The 19,374-nt window shown below is 41.5% G+C and overlaps 1 protein-coding gene across 6 annotated transcripts in view; it reads left to right on the top strand.

Moving 5' to 3' along the window:
- Positions 1 to 19,374, top strand: part of LOC113061806 (inactive histone-lysine N-methyltransferase 2E-like) — a 33,272-nt gene that overhangs the window by 11,273 nt on the left and 2,625 nt on the right. For 3 of the 6 annotated variants that reach the window (XM_026231252.1, XM_026231257.1, XM_026231255.1), the window contains exons 2-21: positions 1,217 to 1,401; positions 5,951 to 6,062; positions 6,191 to 6,450; positions 8,490 to 8,629; positions 9,075 to 9,253; positions 9,556 to 9,594; positions 9,693 to 9,893; positions 10,000 to 10,130; positions 10,208 to 10,435; positions 11,235 to 11,487; positions 12,253 to 12,351; positions 15,660 to 15,839; positions 16,112 to 16,438; positions 16,515 to 16,814; positions 16,969 to 17,122; positions 17,213 to 17,439; positions 17,922 to 17,978; positions 18,074 to 18,538; positions 18,679 to 18,908; positions 19,134 to 19,216. In XM_026231252.1, coding sequence (XP_026087037.1) covers positions 1,331 to 1,401; positions 5,951 to 6,062; positions 6,191 to 6,450; positions 8,490 to 8,629; positions 9,075 to 9,253; positions 9,556 to 9,594; positions 9,693 to 9,893; positions 10,000 to 10,130; positions 10,208 to 10,435; positions 11,235 to 11,487; positions 12,253 to 12,351; positions 15,660 to 15,839; positions 16,112 to 16,438; positions 16,515 to 16,814; positions 16,969 to 17,122; positions 17,213 to 17,439; positions 17,922 to 17,978; positions 18,074 to 18,538; positions 18,679 to 18,908; positions 19,134 to 19,216 — 3,736 coding nt within the window. In that variant the 5' untranslated portion in view covers positions 1,217 to 1,330. Of the gene's footprint in view, positions 1 to 1,216; positions 1,402 to 5,950; positions 6,063 to 6,190; positions 6,451 to 8,489; positions 8,630 to 9,074; positions 9,254 to 9,555; positions 9,595 to 9,692; positions 9,894 to 9,999; positions 10,131 to 10,207; positions 10,436 to 11,234; positions 11,488 to 12,252; positions 12,352 to 15,134; positions 15,207 to 15,659; positions 15,840 to 16,111; positions 16,439 to 16,514; positions 16,815 to 16,968; positions 17,123 to 17,212; positions 17,440 to 17,921; positions 17,979 to 18,073; positions 18,539 to 18,678; positions 18,909 to 19,133; positions 19,217 to 19,374 lie in introns of all 6 variants that reach the window. The other 3 variants (XM_026231266.1, XM_026231274.1, XM_026231281.1) reach the window with 2 other exon arrangements.

The following is a 19,374-nucleotide window of genomic DNA, read 5'->3' as shown; positions in this document are numbered from 1 at the left end:
TATATTGTATATTAATAAATTTAATTGATGGGCTGTTTTTTTTTTTTTTTTTTTTAATTGAAGGGAAAGTCGCTAGCACAATGCTGGTATTCTTCCATCCTGTTTTCTGTTTTGTAGCTGAACAGCCTTGCCAAAATCCAGGATTCATCTGTAGACTGTATGTCCCAGCATCTGGCCCCTCCTCTAATCCCACTTATCACCACAACACACACACACTTTAATTCCTTTGTCGCCACACTGTTTGTTGTTCCAGGGGAAGTATGTCAGTGTGACATATTTAGCCCCTATGACCAGGATTAAAACGTTACTTGCAAGGGAAGCCCCCGATTGGCTATCGTGGCTGTCTTTAGCTGTCAGTCAATGCCAGTTCCCTCCTCTATCCACAGAGCTGCTTCTCTTCGTCTCCATTTACCCGACACATACAAAGCTTATTCATTAATCTTTCCATCCGTCATTTTTGATTTTGCCTCCTCCATTCACACACATATTAAATCCTCTCGCATCAATGCAGCAACCACGCGTCTCTGTGCACGCTCAAGATGAGTGCACATTTATTGATGAGAGCAGAAAATATAAAAGGCCGCCTCCATGTTGTTCTCTCTCTCTCTCTCTCTCTCTCTCTCTCTCTCTCTCTCTCTCCCTCTCTCTTCCTTCTTTAATTCCAAGCATGTAGCTGCGCCCCCTTGAGTCAATGCGGAGACACTTCACCCTGTTTGTTGTTCCTGAAAAGGTCGAGCGCTGTTATTGGACGCAGTTTTACCACACAATCTTCTCACTTCCCCTCCCATATCTTACAAAGGACATGTTCAAACACTGATGTTTTTTCTTTATCTTTTAGGGTTAGGGAAACTTTACCCAAACCAACGTGTTGAAGCACAAACCGATCTTTATTAGTTCATCTATAAAAAATGTTCATTAACAATTTATTTTATAGTGTATATAGTATTTCTGTTGACGTCTGCACAAATTATATTTGCCTTCAGGGCCAACCACGGCCTCATATTTGTTTTATGAATCATAGTTACTCTTTGAAAGGAGTCATATCCTGTTTACAATACTAGCTTTAATGACCCAGGTTTCGTAATATGTGCCCTGTCTGTGTGTGTCCCGTCACGTTTTTATAGCTCTGTTTGTGTTCTGTCTTGTGTCTGGTGTAAAGTTGATTGTCAAACACTAACAGTGATATCTCTCTCTTTCTTTCTTTGTCTTTTTGCAGGCCTTGTGGATGCACTTAGATGTGTGCAATGAGTGCTGTGGCTGACATGCCTCAGTGTTTTGGATTGCTGTGCTCTGGACTCAGTAGGACAAGAGACTCCCAGCACAGAACGTCATGAGCGTAGTCATCCCAGTAGGGGTGGACACGGCCAACACCTCGTACCTGGACATGGCTGCAGGCTCAGAGTGAGTTTCTCTGTTTCTGTCATTGGCCTTTCATATTGACTCATCACTACCTTTGGTTTGATTCTGTTCGTTTTCTGGTTGCATCAGCAGAGAGAAACGCATCTGTAGTCAGTAGATTTTTCCGCCAACCGCTTCCGCTCTCTCATCTATCTGCTTCTTTCTCATCAGAAACACGCTCTGCTGCTGTTGCATCCACAGAAAAAGTGATTTTCAATAGAAAATAAGTTTTGTAGCTTTTCTGAACAGTAGAAGTGGATGAGGACTGGAGCTTTCAAGCTCAAAAATGTACTATAAAACACCATAAATGGGATCTGTATGACTTCTGGAAGCATTTATTGCTTTGTGTGAGGAATTGAAAATGTAAAGATTTATACGCTTTGAATGCATTTTATAAGGGGAAAAAATTACAAGTGTTTATAGAGAGAGAGATTCATTTTTACATTTAATCATTTAGCGTATGCTTTTATCCAAAGCGACTTGCAAAAGAGGAAAATAGAAACAAACAAAAGCAATACTGTAAGTCTCAGTTAGCCTAAAGCAGTACACATAGCAGCATTTTCCATATAAAACCATTCAAAAGAAAAAGAATAGAGTCTGCTAATGTGAGAGGCTCTTTTTTTCTGTCCCCATTAGAAAATGCTGAATTGCATTGCGAATAAATCTTTTTGTTTACAGTTCTGTATTTGTAGCATCACCAAAGCACGTCTTGCACAGTCCTATTCATACAATTTCTCCTACATCTTATTAGTTTGAGCGCAGGAAGCTCAGCTGTTAAACGTCTGATAGCTGTGAGATCAGGTGGCGCGCAGCAGACCCCTCCCCTCTGCAGCATGCGGCTGAATGAAAGCAGTGTGTTTCTCTTTAAATGCGGAGCTCTGTCCCGTTGCCTCGTCACTTTGTGTTGCCATGGTGCTCTGCCCTGCACTGCGCAGGAGTGACAGCTGGGTCCTGGAGCTTTAGCCTGCTTAAGAGGCCGTGCTGCCATGCAGCTTTACACTCGTCTGGGTGTTAGTGTCTTTCGGGCGTCCTTACGCTGCCTGATTTATTCCACAAGCTTTAGGAAAGATCTCCACCCGCTGCTAAATGAGAAACGCTACATACAGAAAATGAACGCTGCGTTGTTTATCTCTGGGTGGTCTCCGCATCGCCAGATTTCATCCGAGCATCTTGTTCCTGACATTACTCCTCAGCCAGGGTCGGCCCACCCCGGGCCTGCGGCAGAGGTTGGCATGGTTACCAGGCATTGTGCATCACCGTGATGTCAACAGACGGTCCGTTAAAATGCCACTGGACCCGAAACGGCTGCTGTAATCCCTCTAAACCTCATCTGGCCCTAGATGGACACTGCTTTGTGCTTTGAGTGATTTCATGTCTATACATGTAATGTTACTCTCTCTGTCGCCCCTCTCTCTCTCTCTCTCAACAGGTGTGTGTGTGTGTGTGTGTGTGTCTCTGGAGTGGTGTGCTATGATTAGCACATGCATACCGTTACATTTAATTGGAGCTTCAATTACACCACCACACACGCTGTCCTCGGTCTTTTCCATCTCTCATGTGTTTTCTCTCTGTGATCAGGTTTTTATTTTTATTTTTTGGTGTGCTGCGATGTTATTTCCATATTAAGGCTGTTATTTAATTATGTCATTAAAACCCTGTGCTGTTTAACTGCAAACCCTTAATTTGGATTAATAATTCCAATTCCACAATTCCAGTTATTTCACAATTCTGACGCACCACACTCCTCAGCTCCTGATTACCCAGTCGTTGGTCCTGTTTATATCTTTTAATTTTGTGTATATGAACAAAAGCATACATTGAAATTAAACATTTTATATTCTGTGTAAAAATTTATGAATTATATAAATAATACATAATATATGGTTAATATATATATTAACATATATATATTTATTTTTTTTTTTTTTTTTTTTTTTTTTTGCCTACACAGTGTCAACAGTCTGCCATATTTTTCTTACCCTATTGGCAGATCATTTGTAAAATAAGAAAAATTTACTTCAATTATTTTATTTATATATGTATATGCGTGTATGTGTATATATGTATGTGTGACCACAAAACCAGTCTTAAGTGTCATTTTTTTTGAAGTTGAGATTTATACATCATATGAAAGCTGAATAAATAAGCTTTCCGTTGATGTGTGGATTATTAGGATTGGACAATATTTGTATATAAAAATAATAAATGTATGAAATACATGATTAATAATATTAATAATATTAATAATAATAAAAATCTGGAATCTGAGGGTGCAATAAAACCTAAATACAGAGAAAATCATCATTTTAAATATGTCCAAATGAATTTGTTGTCCAAATTAAGTTTTTATATATTTACGGTAGGAAATTTACAAAATGTCTGAATGGAAAATGATCTTTACTTGATATCCTAATGATTTTTGGCATAAAAGAAAAATCTATAATTTTGACCCATACAAGGTATATTTGGCTATTGCTAAAGATATACCCCCCAAGACTGGTTTTGTGGTCCAGGGTCACGCATATATATTTACACATGAGATACCATGACAATGAATAGCCTCTTAGTTCAATAACCAACCATTCTGCCAGTTTTCACCTGTAATATTATAAGAGTGATAAGAATTGAACTTGTATTGAGTATGAAGTATGTAGACACATTTTTGGTGGGACCTGTTTTATTGGAGCTCCATTAATAATGGTTTTTCATAGAAGTGGTGCACACACTAAACTCTGAGTCAACCTACTCAGAGTTGACTGAACTTAGACAATTCTTATCAAATTAAACCGTTCTGAACCCGAAAACCCAGAGCTTCCCATCTCAGAGTAAGTCAACTCAGAGTTCAAGTTTTAACTCCGAGTTGGTTGAACCTCCTTATTGAAACGGGACCCGGTTGTTAACGGTGAAGTGTGTCATTTGTGCACTGATTCGTCACCAAACATTATTTTGAGAGGACTGACTTTTAGCTGTCAGTGTTTTTTTTTAATTTGAGATGAGAAAGTTATTACACCGGGCAGGACAGCGACAGTTCGTGGTTCATTTCAAGTTATGCACAATGTAAATGTTTGCAAAAAAAACAAATGTCATAAATGTCTAACTGCCAAACACCTCTTTACATTTGCACCTACCCAGACTTCTCTCTGTCTCCTTTGGACTCGCTGCCTATTTAAAGTCCTCCTCCTAACCTTGCTGAGAGAGGCAATTGTTTTTTGGTAAAGACACTGTAGTTTATTGTCACTGATGCTCAGGAAATACCCTGTCTTGTCACCGCGTTGATAATCTTATCGCTAAAACCACACCGCAACGTAAAAGCATCAATAAAACCTGCTAATCATTTATCGCCTGCCTGGAAGGGCCATTTCTTCTTAAGAGCTCTTGTTCTCAGTTGACTCACACACACACACACACACTCTCTTTCTCTCAAGGGTCCGCCCCTCTGAAGTTCACACACTTTCACTTTGACAGTTGGGCTGCGAAGCGCCAACTGAATCAGGAAGTGTGAACGTGAGGTAGGGACGGACAGCACGAGGTGAATGTGACGAGAAGACCAGCAGGTACAGTTTTTCTCTTCGCTTCCAGCTAGACATGATCAAGAGGAAAGTGGGAATATAGCAAAAACAAATCCGGAGCGGTTTCTGTGTGCTGTCGCGCTGCTTGTGTTGTTTACACTGCAGACACCTTGATTTAATGGTAGGTTTAGAACCATTTACGTACATAATACTGTTCTTTTAAGAACTGCGGTATATTTTGAAGTGTATGTATTTGTGGTTGTTTTTAATCAACTCGCGTGTTGAAAACCGCACATGCTTCATGTGCACAAATGTAGTAGTAATATGCAAATTACCCTGTAATGGTTGTTTATGTGAGTGCACTGGTGTAAGGTGAAGCGTGTAATCTGTTTCTATACTAGCATCAGAATGGTTGTGACACTTTTTTTGTACAATAAAAATACTGTTTTTGTATAAATCTGACCGGAAAGGTCCATCTTACTCTGTCCTTTCTGGCATTAAGTGTTCTTTCATATGCAAAAACCTCCTGCCATGTCTGGTTTTACTCGAAATCTTCTTCCATTCATTTCATTCGCTTCTTATAACACGTGGAAGCGAGCGCTCTTTCGTTGGTCATGTTTGTGTGGTCCAGATAGGGTTTGGGGTTTGTGACAGACTTCATTTTGAGATTACAGAGAAGTGTGATCCTGTTATTTCACTTTCTACAAGCTGCGTCCTGCCAGCTGAGGGCATGACGGGACACACACACAAGTGTGTACAGATAGCAGGTCACTAGTGAGGTCTGTTGTGTTCTGTGTCATGCTAAAATATGGAATGACTGGTGCAAAAACAACCGTTGATTCGTTGGTGAATAAACGTCTCCTTGCAACCCAGCAAGCTTTGTTAATCTTTGATCTTCCTTTCCCTTTTGTGTCACTGCTGTCAAACCTGTTTCTTTTTTTCTTTTCTTTTTGTATGCTTAAAAACACGCCCTGTCAGACATGTTCCTCATTCTGCCCTCTCTCTCTCTGTTTTTCCCTGTGTGTTTTGTGTGTATGGAGTAGACCAGAATCTGTGGAGGCGAGCTCTGTGGTAGTTGAGAAGTCCAGCTACCCTCACCAGATTTACAGCAGCAGCTCCCACCACTCCCACGGCTACATCGGTCTGCCTTACGCCGTGAGTATCGTCCTCTGGCAAAACACGCCACACTCCTTCCTGCATTTGCAGCGTTGACCTGCTTATCAGCGTTGGGTGTTATCTGATCATGCTTCCGCTTCACGACTTTCTAATGGTTCTTCCTCCAGGACCACAATTATGGGGCGCGACCCCCACCCACCCCGCCGGCGTCCCCGCCTCCCTCGGTACTGATCCGGCCGGGCGAGGGTTTGTTTGTGTCCGGGGGCCGGCCAGGCGAGAACTTGTTCGTGCCGGGTGGGCAGGACGAGGCGTCGCGTGGCACCACGCTCAGCACCTCAGAAGACGGCAGCTACGGTGCTGACATCACACGCTGTATTTGCGGCTTCACCCATGACGATGGCTACATGATCTGCTGCGACAAGTGCAGGTGGGACCACACACTTCGACATGTTCAAACGGTGTTATCACCGCATTCATGGCTGCGCTTCAAAACCTGCCAAGGTTGCTTATGTTTCATAAACTGTAAGGCTGTGCGATTTTGAAGAAAGATGAGATATGCGATACCTTTTAAAAAAATGCGATAAGCGATATGCGATACGATATTGCGTAAAGTGTGTAATCTCAATGATATTTTACAATATTTAAAAGTGAAAAATATATAACCAATTTGTTTCACATTCTTTCTTGGAAAAGAAAGAATCTCTATAACTTCTGAAAGTGACCAGCTGTGTTTTAGCATTACTTTAAAAGTAATGTCACAAATCAGAAAATGTCATTTTAACATCAGGGTGAACATACAAACAAAAAAATGAATGATGCTAATTTTATATCATTGTAACTTTGATTTCCATACACTTTAAGTACTTCTTCATATAGCACGGCAAAAATATAGTCTGAGAAAGTTCAAACATGATTAAAGGCAAGTGAACAGCCAGTAAAAAAAATAAAAAGAAAGAAAGAAATGCATATTTTACAAGCATAGATAAAATAAACAGTAGTATTCAGGTACAGACATGTAATGATTAAGTGTAAAATAACTGTTCACTATGAATAACATTTTTATTAATCTTTGTTATAGCGATTTTGTTGTTTGATTAACATTAGTGAACTCTTTTTAGGCTGCTGTCCCTTTAAATCTGACCGCACGGATCCAGTATAATGATACACATCCGATTTCTTATCTCAGCTGTTTACATTCATTTAAAACATAACCAACTGTGTTTACGAGAATGATCATCGAGACCGGTATTATTGACATAATTCTGTGTGTATGTGTCGGTTCAAACATGAGGAAATGCAAAAAGACAAATCAACTCGTCTGAAACGCACATGTGCTTCAGATGTGAGTCAGACAGCGAGACGAGACGCTAAAGAGCGGTTTTCAGCAACTTATTGCACTTATCTCTTATTAACGTCAAGCAAGTCTCTGTTATATGCGTCAAACTAAAATAATATATATATTCTAGGTATTAGAGACCTGTATTTGTCAAAAATTCTTTTAAAGGTCATATATGCCCCAGATATGCTCTTAGTTTTAAGGTAAAAATGTCCATGTTATACTTATAATACAGATTTTTATAATGCTACACACTAAATCTAATATCATGTAAATGCTATTCTTTCTATTTATTTAACAAATCAGCATTAGAAAGATTTCTGCGGAGTAGTAATGAGTAATAACGATGCTGAAAACTTAGTTTTGGATTACAGGAAGAAATTACATTTTAAAATGTATTGAGAAATTGAGTTCTTTTGAATTATAATAAAATGTGAAAAATATCTATATATTTTTTTTACTGTATTCTTGATTTAAATTTTCAGAAACCTTACAAAAATGAATTAAAATCTTATCAGTCCCAAACTTTTGAACAATAGTAGTGTATGTAGTAATAAAATATATTTTGTACATATCTTTTCTTAATTATTCAGAGCTTTGTAATCTAACATGTTTTAGGTTTTGTAACCAGCCCTTTTTTTTAAATGCATTTAAAAAAAGGGTTTACATTTTGTTCCTTATTCCAAGCTACTTTGTATATCAATGTTGATTTTATTTTATACATTACGAGAAATGTCATGTCAATTAAGTCAAGTTTTCAATGTAACAATGTATTTTTACAAAGAAAAACAATTCAGACTGAAGTGTTTTTTAAAAAGTTTATTTTGGTTGTAGATTTACCTGTTAAATTACTACAGTTAGTTTTTTCCAGCATTACCTGTTTTCTGTTGTTGTCTAAACAGTGGCATTAATGTTTGCTGGGATATGATCCCATTCTTTGTTTATGAGATTAGCAATGCAGACAAAACATGTAACAGTGCTGGGAATTCAGAGTGTAGATGAAAACTTACAGTCAGTTGAATGTTTGAATAGCAGGATCTGTCAGTGGCTTTGTTCTCAGTCAGATAATACAGAGGAAGCAAAATAACTGAAGTCATTTCTCCTCATTGATCACTCTCTGTGTTTGTTAGTGTGTGGCAGCACATAGACTGCATGGGGATCGACCGGCAGCACATTCCCGAGACCTACCTGTGTGAACGCTGTCAACCACGCACCCTGGACCGAGAGCACGCCATCCTGCTGCAAACCAGAAAGAGAGAGAACATGTCTGGTGAGTTTCTTTCTTTCTGTCTTTTTCATGCATGCACACCAAAAAAACACACCTATAGACATGTTCAACCTCTCCCAAAGAAGCAATGCCACTTTCTCACTTTTTCCCACAGTTCAGCTGCAGATAAACATCTTTTAGAGACTTTACACTAGACAGGGTCATATGAGCTTTTGAATAATGTGAAATTAATACCTGACCTTCCTGTAATCTATGCTGGCAATTCTATAAGAAACTCTTCTTATAGTGATGTTAATAATTGCTTTGTCTCTGCCTCTTGGTGCATCTTAGATGCTTGGGCATTACATCTGCAGCTCGAGGACAATAGTGTCTGTTCAAACTACAGTTACTTTATGTTTATGATTAAGGGGTAAATATCAATTGTAATCGTGATGGTTGAGGTGGTAAATTCAATGTAAAAGCTCATGCAATGTGTGTATTGTTGCAGACGGGGACACCAGTGCTACAGAAAGTGGGGATGAGGTTCCACTAGAGTTGTACACAGCGTTTCAACACACCCCCACCAGCATCACACTCACAACAGCACGTCTCGGGAACAAACAGACTGATAAGAAACGAAAGAAGAGCGGAGAAAAGGAGCCCCCGGCTACAGCCAGGGCCAAGAAGGTCTGAATCACACAACAAACACTTCTAGTAAACCTGGCTTCAAAAATGAAAACATAATTAAAAAGAATAAAATCTTTCAGAAGATTTTGTTTCGACAGTATTTATTTGAATCTGAAATCTTTTGTTGCGTTCGAAATGTCTTTACTGTCACTTTTGATCACTTTAATGCAGTCGTGTTTTGTTTTGCTTTTTTGTCGTCTGTTCGAATATTGTTTAGAAATGTCATTTTATGCAACCAAAATCAGTTATTTTACCTGTTTTGAGAGATACCTGGCTGATTTCTGCTTGTTTTTGTCGTTCAGTCATTCCGTGAAGGCTCTAGAAAGTCATCTAGAGTAAAGGTGCGTACTCTGGAGCTATCCAAATTTACCCTCCAAATAACTATTAGTTTGTGTGTTACGCATGCTTACGCTGCTTGTTTTCCATCTCGTGTCCTCAGGGCTCAGCTCCCGAGTGTGAGCCGACAGATCCTCCCTCTCTCTGGGAGAATAAGATGAAGTCGTGGATGGAGCGCTATGAGGAAGCCAGCAGTAATCAGTACAGTGAAGAAGTGCGGATACTGCTGAGAGTAAAAGAAGCCAGAGATGGCAAAACGCTAGCCTACAATACACACACCGCAGCCTTCAAACCCCCCGTAGAGGTATTAAATACTCACATATTCAAATTCCACCAGGATATTGGTGTGCGTTTCTGGTACGCCGTTTGTGGCTTTGTACGACATGCTCATTGTGACTTTTCCCTCTCAGAGTCACATACAGAAGAACAAGCGCATTCTTAAGGCTGTTCGGGACTTGGCTGCCGATTCGCTCATAATCGAGTACAGGGGGAAGGTCATGCTACGACAGCAATTTGAAGCCAATGGTTACTTCTTTAAGAGGTACTTTAAAAGACACTTTGTGCTTTTTAGCATTGATTTTGGTTCCGCATTTTTGTTTATAATGTTTTTATTCGCAGGCCGTACCCTTTTGTATTGTTCTACTCTAAGTTTGACGGTTTGGAAATGTGTGTGGATGCGCGGAGCTTCGGAAATGAGGCCCGATTCATTCGTCGCTCCTGCACTCCCAACGCTGAGGTGCGGCACGTAATCGAGGACGGCATGCTGCATTTATACATTTACTCTCTGAGGTCCATCTCCAAGGGGAGTGAAATCACCATTGGCTTTGATTATGACTACGGCAGCTGGTAAGAACACGCACTAGTGCCGAGTGTCACTGTTGTAACGACATCTCATATGTTTATTCTAGTGCTGTCAAACGATTAATAGCGATTAATCACATCCAAGATAAAACTTTTTCTTTAAAAAATATATGTGTGTACTGTCTGTTATTATGTATATATAAATACAAACACACATGCAGCTATATATTTTGAAAACATTTACATGTTTACATGTATATATTTATATCCCTATAATAGATATATATATATATATATATATTAGTGCTGCCAAACAATTAATCGCAATTATTCACATCCAAGATAAAACTTTTTCTTTACATATATAAGTGTGTACTGTCTGTTTATTATGTATATATAAATACAAACACATGAATGTATATATTTAAGAAAAATATTGTGTTTATATATTAAAAATATATTTATATATGATATAATCATATAAATACACAAATGTACATGTAAGTATTTTCAAAATATATCCTGTATGTGTGTGTATTTATAAATATATACGCATGGATTTATTATCTAAAAATAAAAGTTTATTTTGGTTGCTTTTAATCGTTTGACAGCATTCATAAATATATTTAATATATAAACATAACATTAATTTCTTTAATATATACATGTGTAGTTATACATGCATAATAAATATACACAATACACACATTATGTAAACAAAAACGATTATTTTGGAAACGATTAGTCGCGATTAATCGTTTGAAAGTACTAGCTTATTCTTACTGGTCAGCTTGACCGTTCACACTTTTCTCACTACTTTCATGTTTCTTGTTTTGTTTAATAGTAAATATAAGGTGGACTGTGCGTGTGTCAAAGGCAATCAGGATTGCCCTGTGCTCAAGCATAACTTAGAACCCACTGAGAATCTGGGCTCTAGCACACGACGGCGTGGGCGCAAGGACAAAGAACCGTCGCGGGACGAGAGCGGACAGAACCAGAACCTCACCATGGACTGTGACGGGCCCAAGAGCAAACCGCTCAATGACGGCAAACAGAGAAAACTCTCTCCTCTCCGGCTCTCCATATCTAACAATCAGGTATAATAGACACACACAGTGCTGTTAGTGAAATCAGTGTCATACTTGCCCACTCATCTCACAAAATGAAAACACCTGTCTTCATCCATGAAAGGTAGTTTAATGCTGATAAATAACTTAAGTAATTGTTTGACGAAAGGTTTGCAATCACTAACAGCGAAAATCTAGCATAATACTCGGGGTTGGCTGAGAGTCTGGGAAAGGCGGTGCCTTAATCTATAAAGGTCGAAAAACCCTTAGTTTGCATGTAAATATTATCCATTTGTTTTAATCTGTGCATGATTCTATCTTCATTGGATATTTTCAATCATTCTAATGATCTGTTTACTCATCCACATTTCCTTCCTGGCCCTAATTACAGCGCCTGATAACCAGAAAATATATTTCCGCATTATTTCACTCATATGTTGCTGTATTTCATTGGTGGCCGGTGGCAGAATATTAAATCTTGCTTGTTTGGCACGCTTTGAAAGTGTGCGAGAATCCACCCTCGTAAGTCCCTGCCATCCTGGTGCCATATATATATATATCTCAGGACATCCCAGGAAGAGTTATCAGCAATTCTGGCACAGCTAGAACAGAGGAAATCCGCTCTAATTTTTTTAGTAGTTGCACTGATGCACAGATTTTCACAAGTACAATCTGGTCTTGTCTGACCCAAGATCTCGGCCCGATTCGACACTTCCCGAACTGTCTCTCCCTCTCTAATGCTCCTCTCCTGGTGTGTAGCCGGGCGATGATAAAGGCCCTCTCCCCCTCTTGCAGGATCCTGAGTTAATAGAGGATCTAGAAGAGAAAACCTCCGTTAGCAATGAAGTAGAGATGGAGTCAGAGGAGCAGATTGCAGAAAGGAGGAAGAAGATGGTAAGTGCGTCCAGGGGAAAAAACTACCACTTTGGCAATCACGGTCGCCATGGAAATGCTACTGCCCCTCCCCTCCCCCCTCCCCAAACCCCCTGTCTTTCCCCCTCCTCGTTCTGCCTCCCGGTGTGTGTGGTGATTTGGGCAGCTCCCAGAATGCTCCACCATTCCTTTCTCCCCGCTCCACCTTCTCTAAACCTCCCGCTAATTTCGCTGCTGCCGCCACCGCTTCTCTGTTCCTGTCGCTGTGTCGTTTAACCTCCTGAAGGGTAGCGCGAGGGCACTCGTCCTTGTTGCTTTCTTTTGCTTTTTCATACTTCATATTTGATGGAGCCTCTTTGGTTCTCCTTGAGGGAATGTTAAGAGCTTGGACTGTGTTTCATCTGCAGTCGTTTCTCTCCTCTGTCATGACTAAATGTCTAGACCATGTTAGTAGTGAGAGATCATGCTTAGATGAAAGAACCTTACTATAGCACCATACAGTTGTCTATTGCCATTCTAAAGCACATTTACGACCATTCACATCCAATCAGGCATCTATTCAACACTGCTTCCTACCAAAACTCAACAATCCTGAACAAAAACTGAGCTACTTTTTATATTCAAAATATGTTAGGGTTTAAATAACAGAGTCAAACGCTTGATTAATTAAAAAAGATCATGTAAAAGTTGCAATGATCCTCGAACAGAATTGTTTTGAAAAAATTAACTTTTATGATTTTAACCCTAGTAATGCTGTCTGGTTGTGTTATAGCTTTGGCAGTTGGTTACTTAGTAAATAAAGATCAACATTAGAGAGTGCAGTAACTCTCTCACTTAACATGTACATAATTTATGTGAATGTTTTGGTGTGGCCTTTACTGTGTGTGGTGTATTTTTGTTTGCTTGCCATGAAAGGCAGATGGAAAAAATGTGTAAAAAAAAACAGGCTCTGAACCCACTTCCACTTCCAAAGCTTTCCTCAACAAACATCATGAGGTTGGCGGTGACTGCTGGAATGTTCAGGAAAATAGAACTCGCAAACAACCCTGAAATTACTTAGCAGCTGTTAACAATGTGGTTTTATCTGGATAAATTAAAAGTGAGATGTCAGACTCTGGTGCATTATTAGTGGAAATTCCCCATGCTTTCTCCTCATTTTCTCTGCTGCAACAAGACAAACAGGCAATTTAGAAACAGTTGTAATTCCCTATCAATCTTAATTCTCGAACACCCCTTTTCCACCATATTGGTACTGGTGCTTTATCTGAGGATTTGAGAACATCTCCTGGAACTGGTCCCCGTTTCACTGACTTAAGCTGATCTATTTAGTAAATGACATCGATGCTTACTACATGCTCTTAGGGCCGTTACATAGTCAACGCGAGAAACGCGAGCAAGCAACGCGAGCGACGCGCTCCCTTTCATAGTCTAAACAGTGGACGCAAGTGTCACGGGCGATGCGTGTATGCAATACACCGCTCACGCAACAGGGGGTAGTAGAGTCAGGTGATATTAGTAGAGTGGGGTCGCGTGATATTCAGATCACAATGGCAACTGAAGAGAAGTGTATTCCGTTGCTGATTTTTACATCGGCGGCAACAAAGGCAACGCAGAGATAGACTGTGGGAAGTTCGGATAATTTTTCCTCTTCGCCCGCCATTGTATTCAAACCTTCTTCTGTTAACACAATATACTTGAATTAATGTACAATACTTGCAATGTCGCCCCCACCGACAACGCATAGTATTGCGTGCATCGGCGCGTCGCGTATCAAAAACTAGGACGACACATTTGGCTACGCACCGACGCATAATGGCGGCCGAAGCGTAACAATGCCTAGCCTCAGGGACGTAGAAGCGTTGACTATGAAACGGCCCTTAAAAGTGCAGTGTGTAATATTTAGGAGGATCTGTTGACAGAAATGCAATATAATATACACAATTATGTTTTCAGAAGTGTATAAAGACCCAACTTAATGAGCCATTTTGTTTTTATTACCTTAGAATGAGCAATTTTTTATCTACAGACACCTTGCATTAAAGTCACTATTTTGCGCCGCCGTGTTTCAAACTGAAGCCCTAAATAGAAAAAACAGCTGTACAGAGCATTTCGTCAATTTGTTCTTCTTGCTAATAAAACACTGGAAAATATAATTGCTTAATTTACCTAATTTCTTGACTGTCTACTTTCTGCTGTCTCAGACAACATATTGTGTCGGCCACCGTAGCTTCTCCATCTTCTCTACCTCACCACTAGATGTCGCTCAAATGTACACACTGCACCTTAAAACAAGCTTTTTTTGCAGGTTTCTTTATTTACCAGTTTATGTGTAATATTGTGTACTTTATACTGTCTGACAGTGAGATATAGTAGTTTAAATGAAAAATCTTGCAGTTGTCACGAAACAACTAGAAATATCCTGAAATAATCATGAAAATGCGTTTGTTGGATATGTCTGTAAATAAATGCATTTTATTTCAGATGGATGGGGACAGTTTCAGTAGTTCAACAGAATGTATATTGCAGCACGTTATGTGGTAAAGAAATTATCGTGACCCCTTTTTTTAGGCGTTTAGTGATTTCTGTTCCAAGACTGGAGCATTGTCAAGACCAGCAACTTTTCGGTGTAAGGGGTGTGTCCATTAATCACACGGTATGCCCATACTGAAGCTCTAAACCCCAGCCACACAACCCATACAGCAAGGACTAGACTGATACGTATGAGTGTGTGCATGGGGGTGTGAGCGAACTGGAGGCCTGTGTGTGTTTAAACCCTGATGGCTGTCTCTTTCGGCACCATTCAGGGCGGCCCGGCAGAGGAGTCCCATCGTCACGACGCAGGGGCTTCCTGCTGCAGAGCTCTGAGAAACAAGGAGGTAAACCTACCCCTTCATATCCTGAACGACCCCCAACCCAACCCACCCCCTGCCTGTTACTGTACAGGACAACCCCCACACTAACCCCACTGTCCCGTGCTCACTGACCCCATGCTGAGACTGAAGTCCTGGCATGCAACCCTCAGTCACTCAACATGGCCCACCTCAAGACACCCTTGTGTGGTATTTGTTGCCTTTCTTTTAGGTAGGACAAGAGAGAGTACAGAAACTCTCACACACATATATGCCTCCTCTCACCCCCTTGGGGGTGTCTTGTGTTTCTTTTTGACTAGAAGAGAAGTGTCCTATTTCTCTATTTTCCCGCCTTTGCTGCTGGCTATGGCCTGCTGATTGCGCTAAGTAGCTAGCTGGGTTCCCAACTGTCAGAAGAAGATGGACTCAACCTTTCTCTCGTCTTCTTTCTTTCTTTCTGTCTGTCTGTCGTTCATAAAGACACGTGAAGAGAGGAAGATGGAGGCAATTCTGCAGGCATTCGCTCGTATGGAGAAAAGAGAAAAGCGGAGGGAGCAAGCGCTAGAAAGGATCGGCACCAAAGGGGAAATTGGTGGACGCAGCGAGATTAAGGAAGAGCCTCCTTCTACACCAGAAGCTGAATCTCCTGCCACGTTACAGGTGTGTAACCTTCGATGATGTACATACACGTGCGATTCTAAATCAGTAGTGTGTCTACTAATATAATAATATCCATTATATGAATATAAATAAATACATGTATATATTTTCAAAATATATACTGTATGTGTGTGCATTTATGTATGCATAATACATTTAAATCGTACACGCACACATATATTATGTAAAAGAAAAACTTTTATTATGTATGCGATTAATCGCGATTAATCGTTTGGCAGCACTAATATACTGTACATTGTTTGGACCTTTAGCCCATGCTAGAGCTAGTGAAGGATGAGCCTTGCCTGAAGCCAGCGAAGGTGAGCCGTAACAAGCAGAGAAAAAGCTTCTCGCGGAACCGCACGCACATCGGACAGCAGAGGCGGCGAGCGCGAACGGTCAGCGCCTGCTTCGACTTGCCACCCAGTTCCCCTGGTGACACTCTAGAGCCCTTAACAACAGAGACTCATGATGGAGAGATGCCTTTGGCCCCTGAGGATGTCACTCCGCCGATACATGCCCCTGACACCAGCCCACCCCACAGCGCCTCACCCGCCCCAACTTGCCGCAGTGGACCGAAGTACCCCAAAACTAAAAAGGTAGAAATCTTCACCCATAGAATGCATTTCGCAGCAGTTTGTTGTGCATTTTACAACTTGTTCTCGTTTCCAACAGCACTTAGTGAGCGAGTGGATCGGTGTTGACAAACAGGAACGGTGTTCTTCGCGGACTCCGGAGCCACCGCCCGAGAGGCCTCTGCGGATCAGTAGTGATCCTGAGGTCTTGGCCACACAGTTGAACTCTCTTCCGGGAATGGCCTGCAGTTCACACGTCTACAGCACACCCAAACACTACATCCGCTTCTCATCTCCTTTTCTGGCCAACCGTAGCCCCAGCACTCTGGGAGTGCCCACGGGTCGACGGCGCTCGAGAGAAATGCCTGAAACACCACCTACCACTGGGTCCTGCAAGAAGGTAAAATTGCTGCATTATTTAGAGAGGCCAGCCAGTATCGTTGAACTTTGCTTCGCTCTTGATAATAAAATGGTTGTCTTATTAATATTCACTTTCTAGTGTTCATATTTAGGCTGGGCAAGTTTCTAGTCTAACTCAATATTCTTTTGTGCAGCGCTGGCTGAAGCAAGCTTTAGAAGAGGAGGGCTCCACCAGCCCAGGTGGAGGGCGGCCTTCTCTGCTGATGCCTAGTGAGAGCCCTCTCAGCCCCTCTATAAACGGCGAGTCCTACAGCCCTCTACCCCTCAACGGCAGTTGCTTACTACCAGGTGGGTCAGCAATCCATGTCCTGCTGCAAATTAATAACTCAAAGCTTGTCTAAAGCTGTACTTAGTCTTACATGGTCCATGTGCTTGCAGAGTTGCCTACACCGTTGAAGAAAAGGCGCTTATGTTCACTCGATCCCTGTATGTCTGAGACTTCCACCCCGTACGGGTCCCCTTGTGCCACCCCAACCCGAACAGAGTCAACAGAAGCACCAGGCACGCCCCTGCTGCTTGCCACGCCGCCTCGGCCACGACCAGAGGAACCCAGTACTGAGCCCTCAACACCCTTGCAGATTCCCAACCACCCTCTGCCACAAGAGGTAAGGTTGTTGCCGTAAACGTGTCTGGTATTTCAACTATTCAATCTAATGACAGGCTATCAATTTTTACCTATCATGTATTCCCGGGGAATCGAACCCCCAACCTTGCGCATGATAGCACAATGCTCTACCAATTGAGCTTCAGGAACACTATATATGAACTTCGGATGTTAATCCATAGAATGTTGTGTTTGTTTGTGAGTGCAGTCTCTCTAAAAGGACTCTTAAACTTTAAAACCTAATCCAGGAATCTTGAGCAGTATGCAGAGGAAATCTTTGCCCATTATTTAATGAATGTTATCTCAAAATATGCTAACTCTATAGTTTGACACAAGAGGGCACTATGACTTTAGCTATTGACTAAGCAGGGGCGGTTGTCACCAGTGGCGATGGGCTTTAAATGATTGGTCGTTTCTGCTGTGTTTATTTTAAGCATTATTTTGGCAATGAAATGATCATGAAATATCTTTGCAAATTCACAGAGTGAGTCATCTATGGACAGCTCTCCAGATGGCAGCCGGAGGCCCAGTACACAAGACGTGAGTTCACTGCTTAAATATCCTGTACCAGCCACAGAGGTGTTTTGCTGCATTTTTCATTCGCACATCTAACACATCTTGCTGTCTTTTGTCAGGTTGAGCGACCTCCTTCGCTGTTGGCATCACCCAGCATGAGAAGTGCGGGCTCTGATACGGCTCCACAGGAATCTACTAAATCTATGGGGCCTTTGAGTCCTCAGCCCTCCCATGCTGAGCCCCAGGATGCCGCAGTAGACGAAAGCATGGAGGTTGACGGTGGTGGTTCAGAACCTGCCTCAGCACCCGAGACACCAGCTTCCTCTTACCCTCCCTGGATGAAGAGTCCAGACCGAGGTGGAATCTCCTTTTCCCCAGTGAACTCTAATCTGAGAGATCTCACCCCTTCTCACACCTTGGAGATGGGGGCGTACAGGCCGGATTCAACCTCCGCTGGCCCCTTCAGTGAAGCGGCGCCCTTTTATACCTGCAGTGAGGAGAGCAGCGGTGTGACCTTTACTCGCTCATTGAGTGGCGATGGCACAGGGGAGGGAGGTGCTGCAAAGAACCCGCAGAAGAAAAAGGTCTGTTAAAGCATCATTTTTTTGTGAAATCTATTGTCCGCTATACTTGACTGAAGAAATAGCTGGAATAAATTTGATCATAAAAACATTATGCCTTTTATTTGACTTTGTTATCTGACATTTCGTGTTTGTGTTGTAAGGTGTCTCTTCTGGAGTACAGGAAACGTCAGCGTGAGGCACGGCGAAGTGGTTCCAAGGGAGAGTGTGGCTCCCCTGTTTCCACAGCAGCACCACTAGATGTTTTCCCTGTCGCAGTGGAAGTGGCCCCCGAGCCACCTGTTATCACAGCAGCGCCAACCCCCAGGACGCCTCAGCACAGCGAGGAGCCAGACGCCCCACCTCAGGGGGAGAGAGATGGAGAAGGGCAGTGGTATGTCCCTAAAGTATATTCCCTTCCATGAGAATGAACTAGTCACAGTTTAACAGCATGAAATTAGAGTTAAAACTCTTATTAAGAAATCAGGCTCTCTTGTGACTCTTTACATATTTGTGGCGACATCATGGACAGTTTGATGGCCAGCTGGGCCTGTTGAGTTTTGCAAATTATATATTAAAAAGAATATTTAAGCATATAAAGTTTTCTTTTAATTTACAGGACATCTTCGACATCAGTAGAGCAGGCGAGGGAGCGAGGCTACAACAGGGCCTTGTTGTTGAGTGACCATCGCAAGGATGCAGGTAAAAACAACCCTGGAAACATAAGGCAAATTTGAATTGTGATTTCCATGTTTTTTTGTGATATTTGTTAAAACCCATGAATTGATACCCGACATGCAAATGGAAGTCTTTAAAAAAAAAAAGTTCATCCAATAATCCCAGAGGAGTCCAATTCTGCT

This window comes from Carassius auratus, chromosome 4, assembly GCF_003368295.1.
Source record: "Carassius auratus strain Wakin chromosome 4, ASM336829v1, whole genome shotgun sequence".
NCBI lineage: Eukaryota > Metazoa > Chordata > Actinopteri > Cypriniformes > Cyprinidae > Carassius > Carassius auratus.
This window is presented reverse-complemented; position numbering and strand designations above follow the sequence as displayed.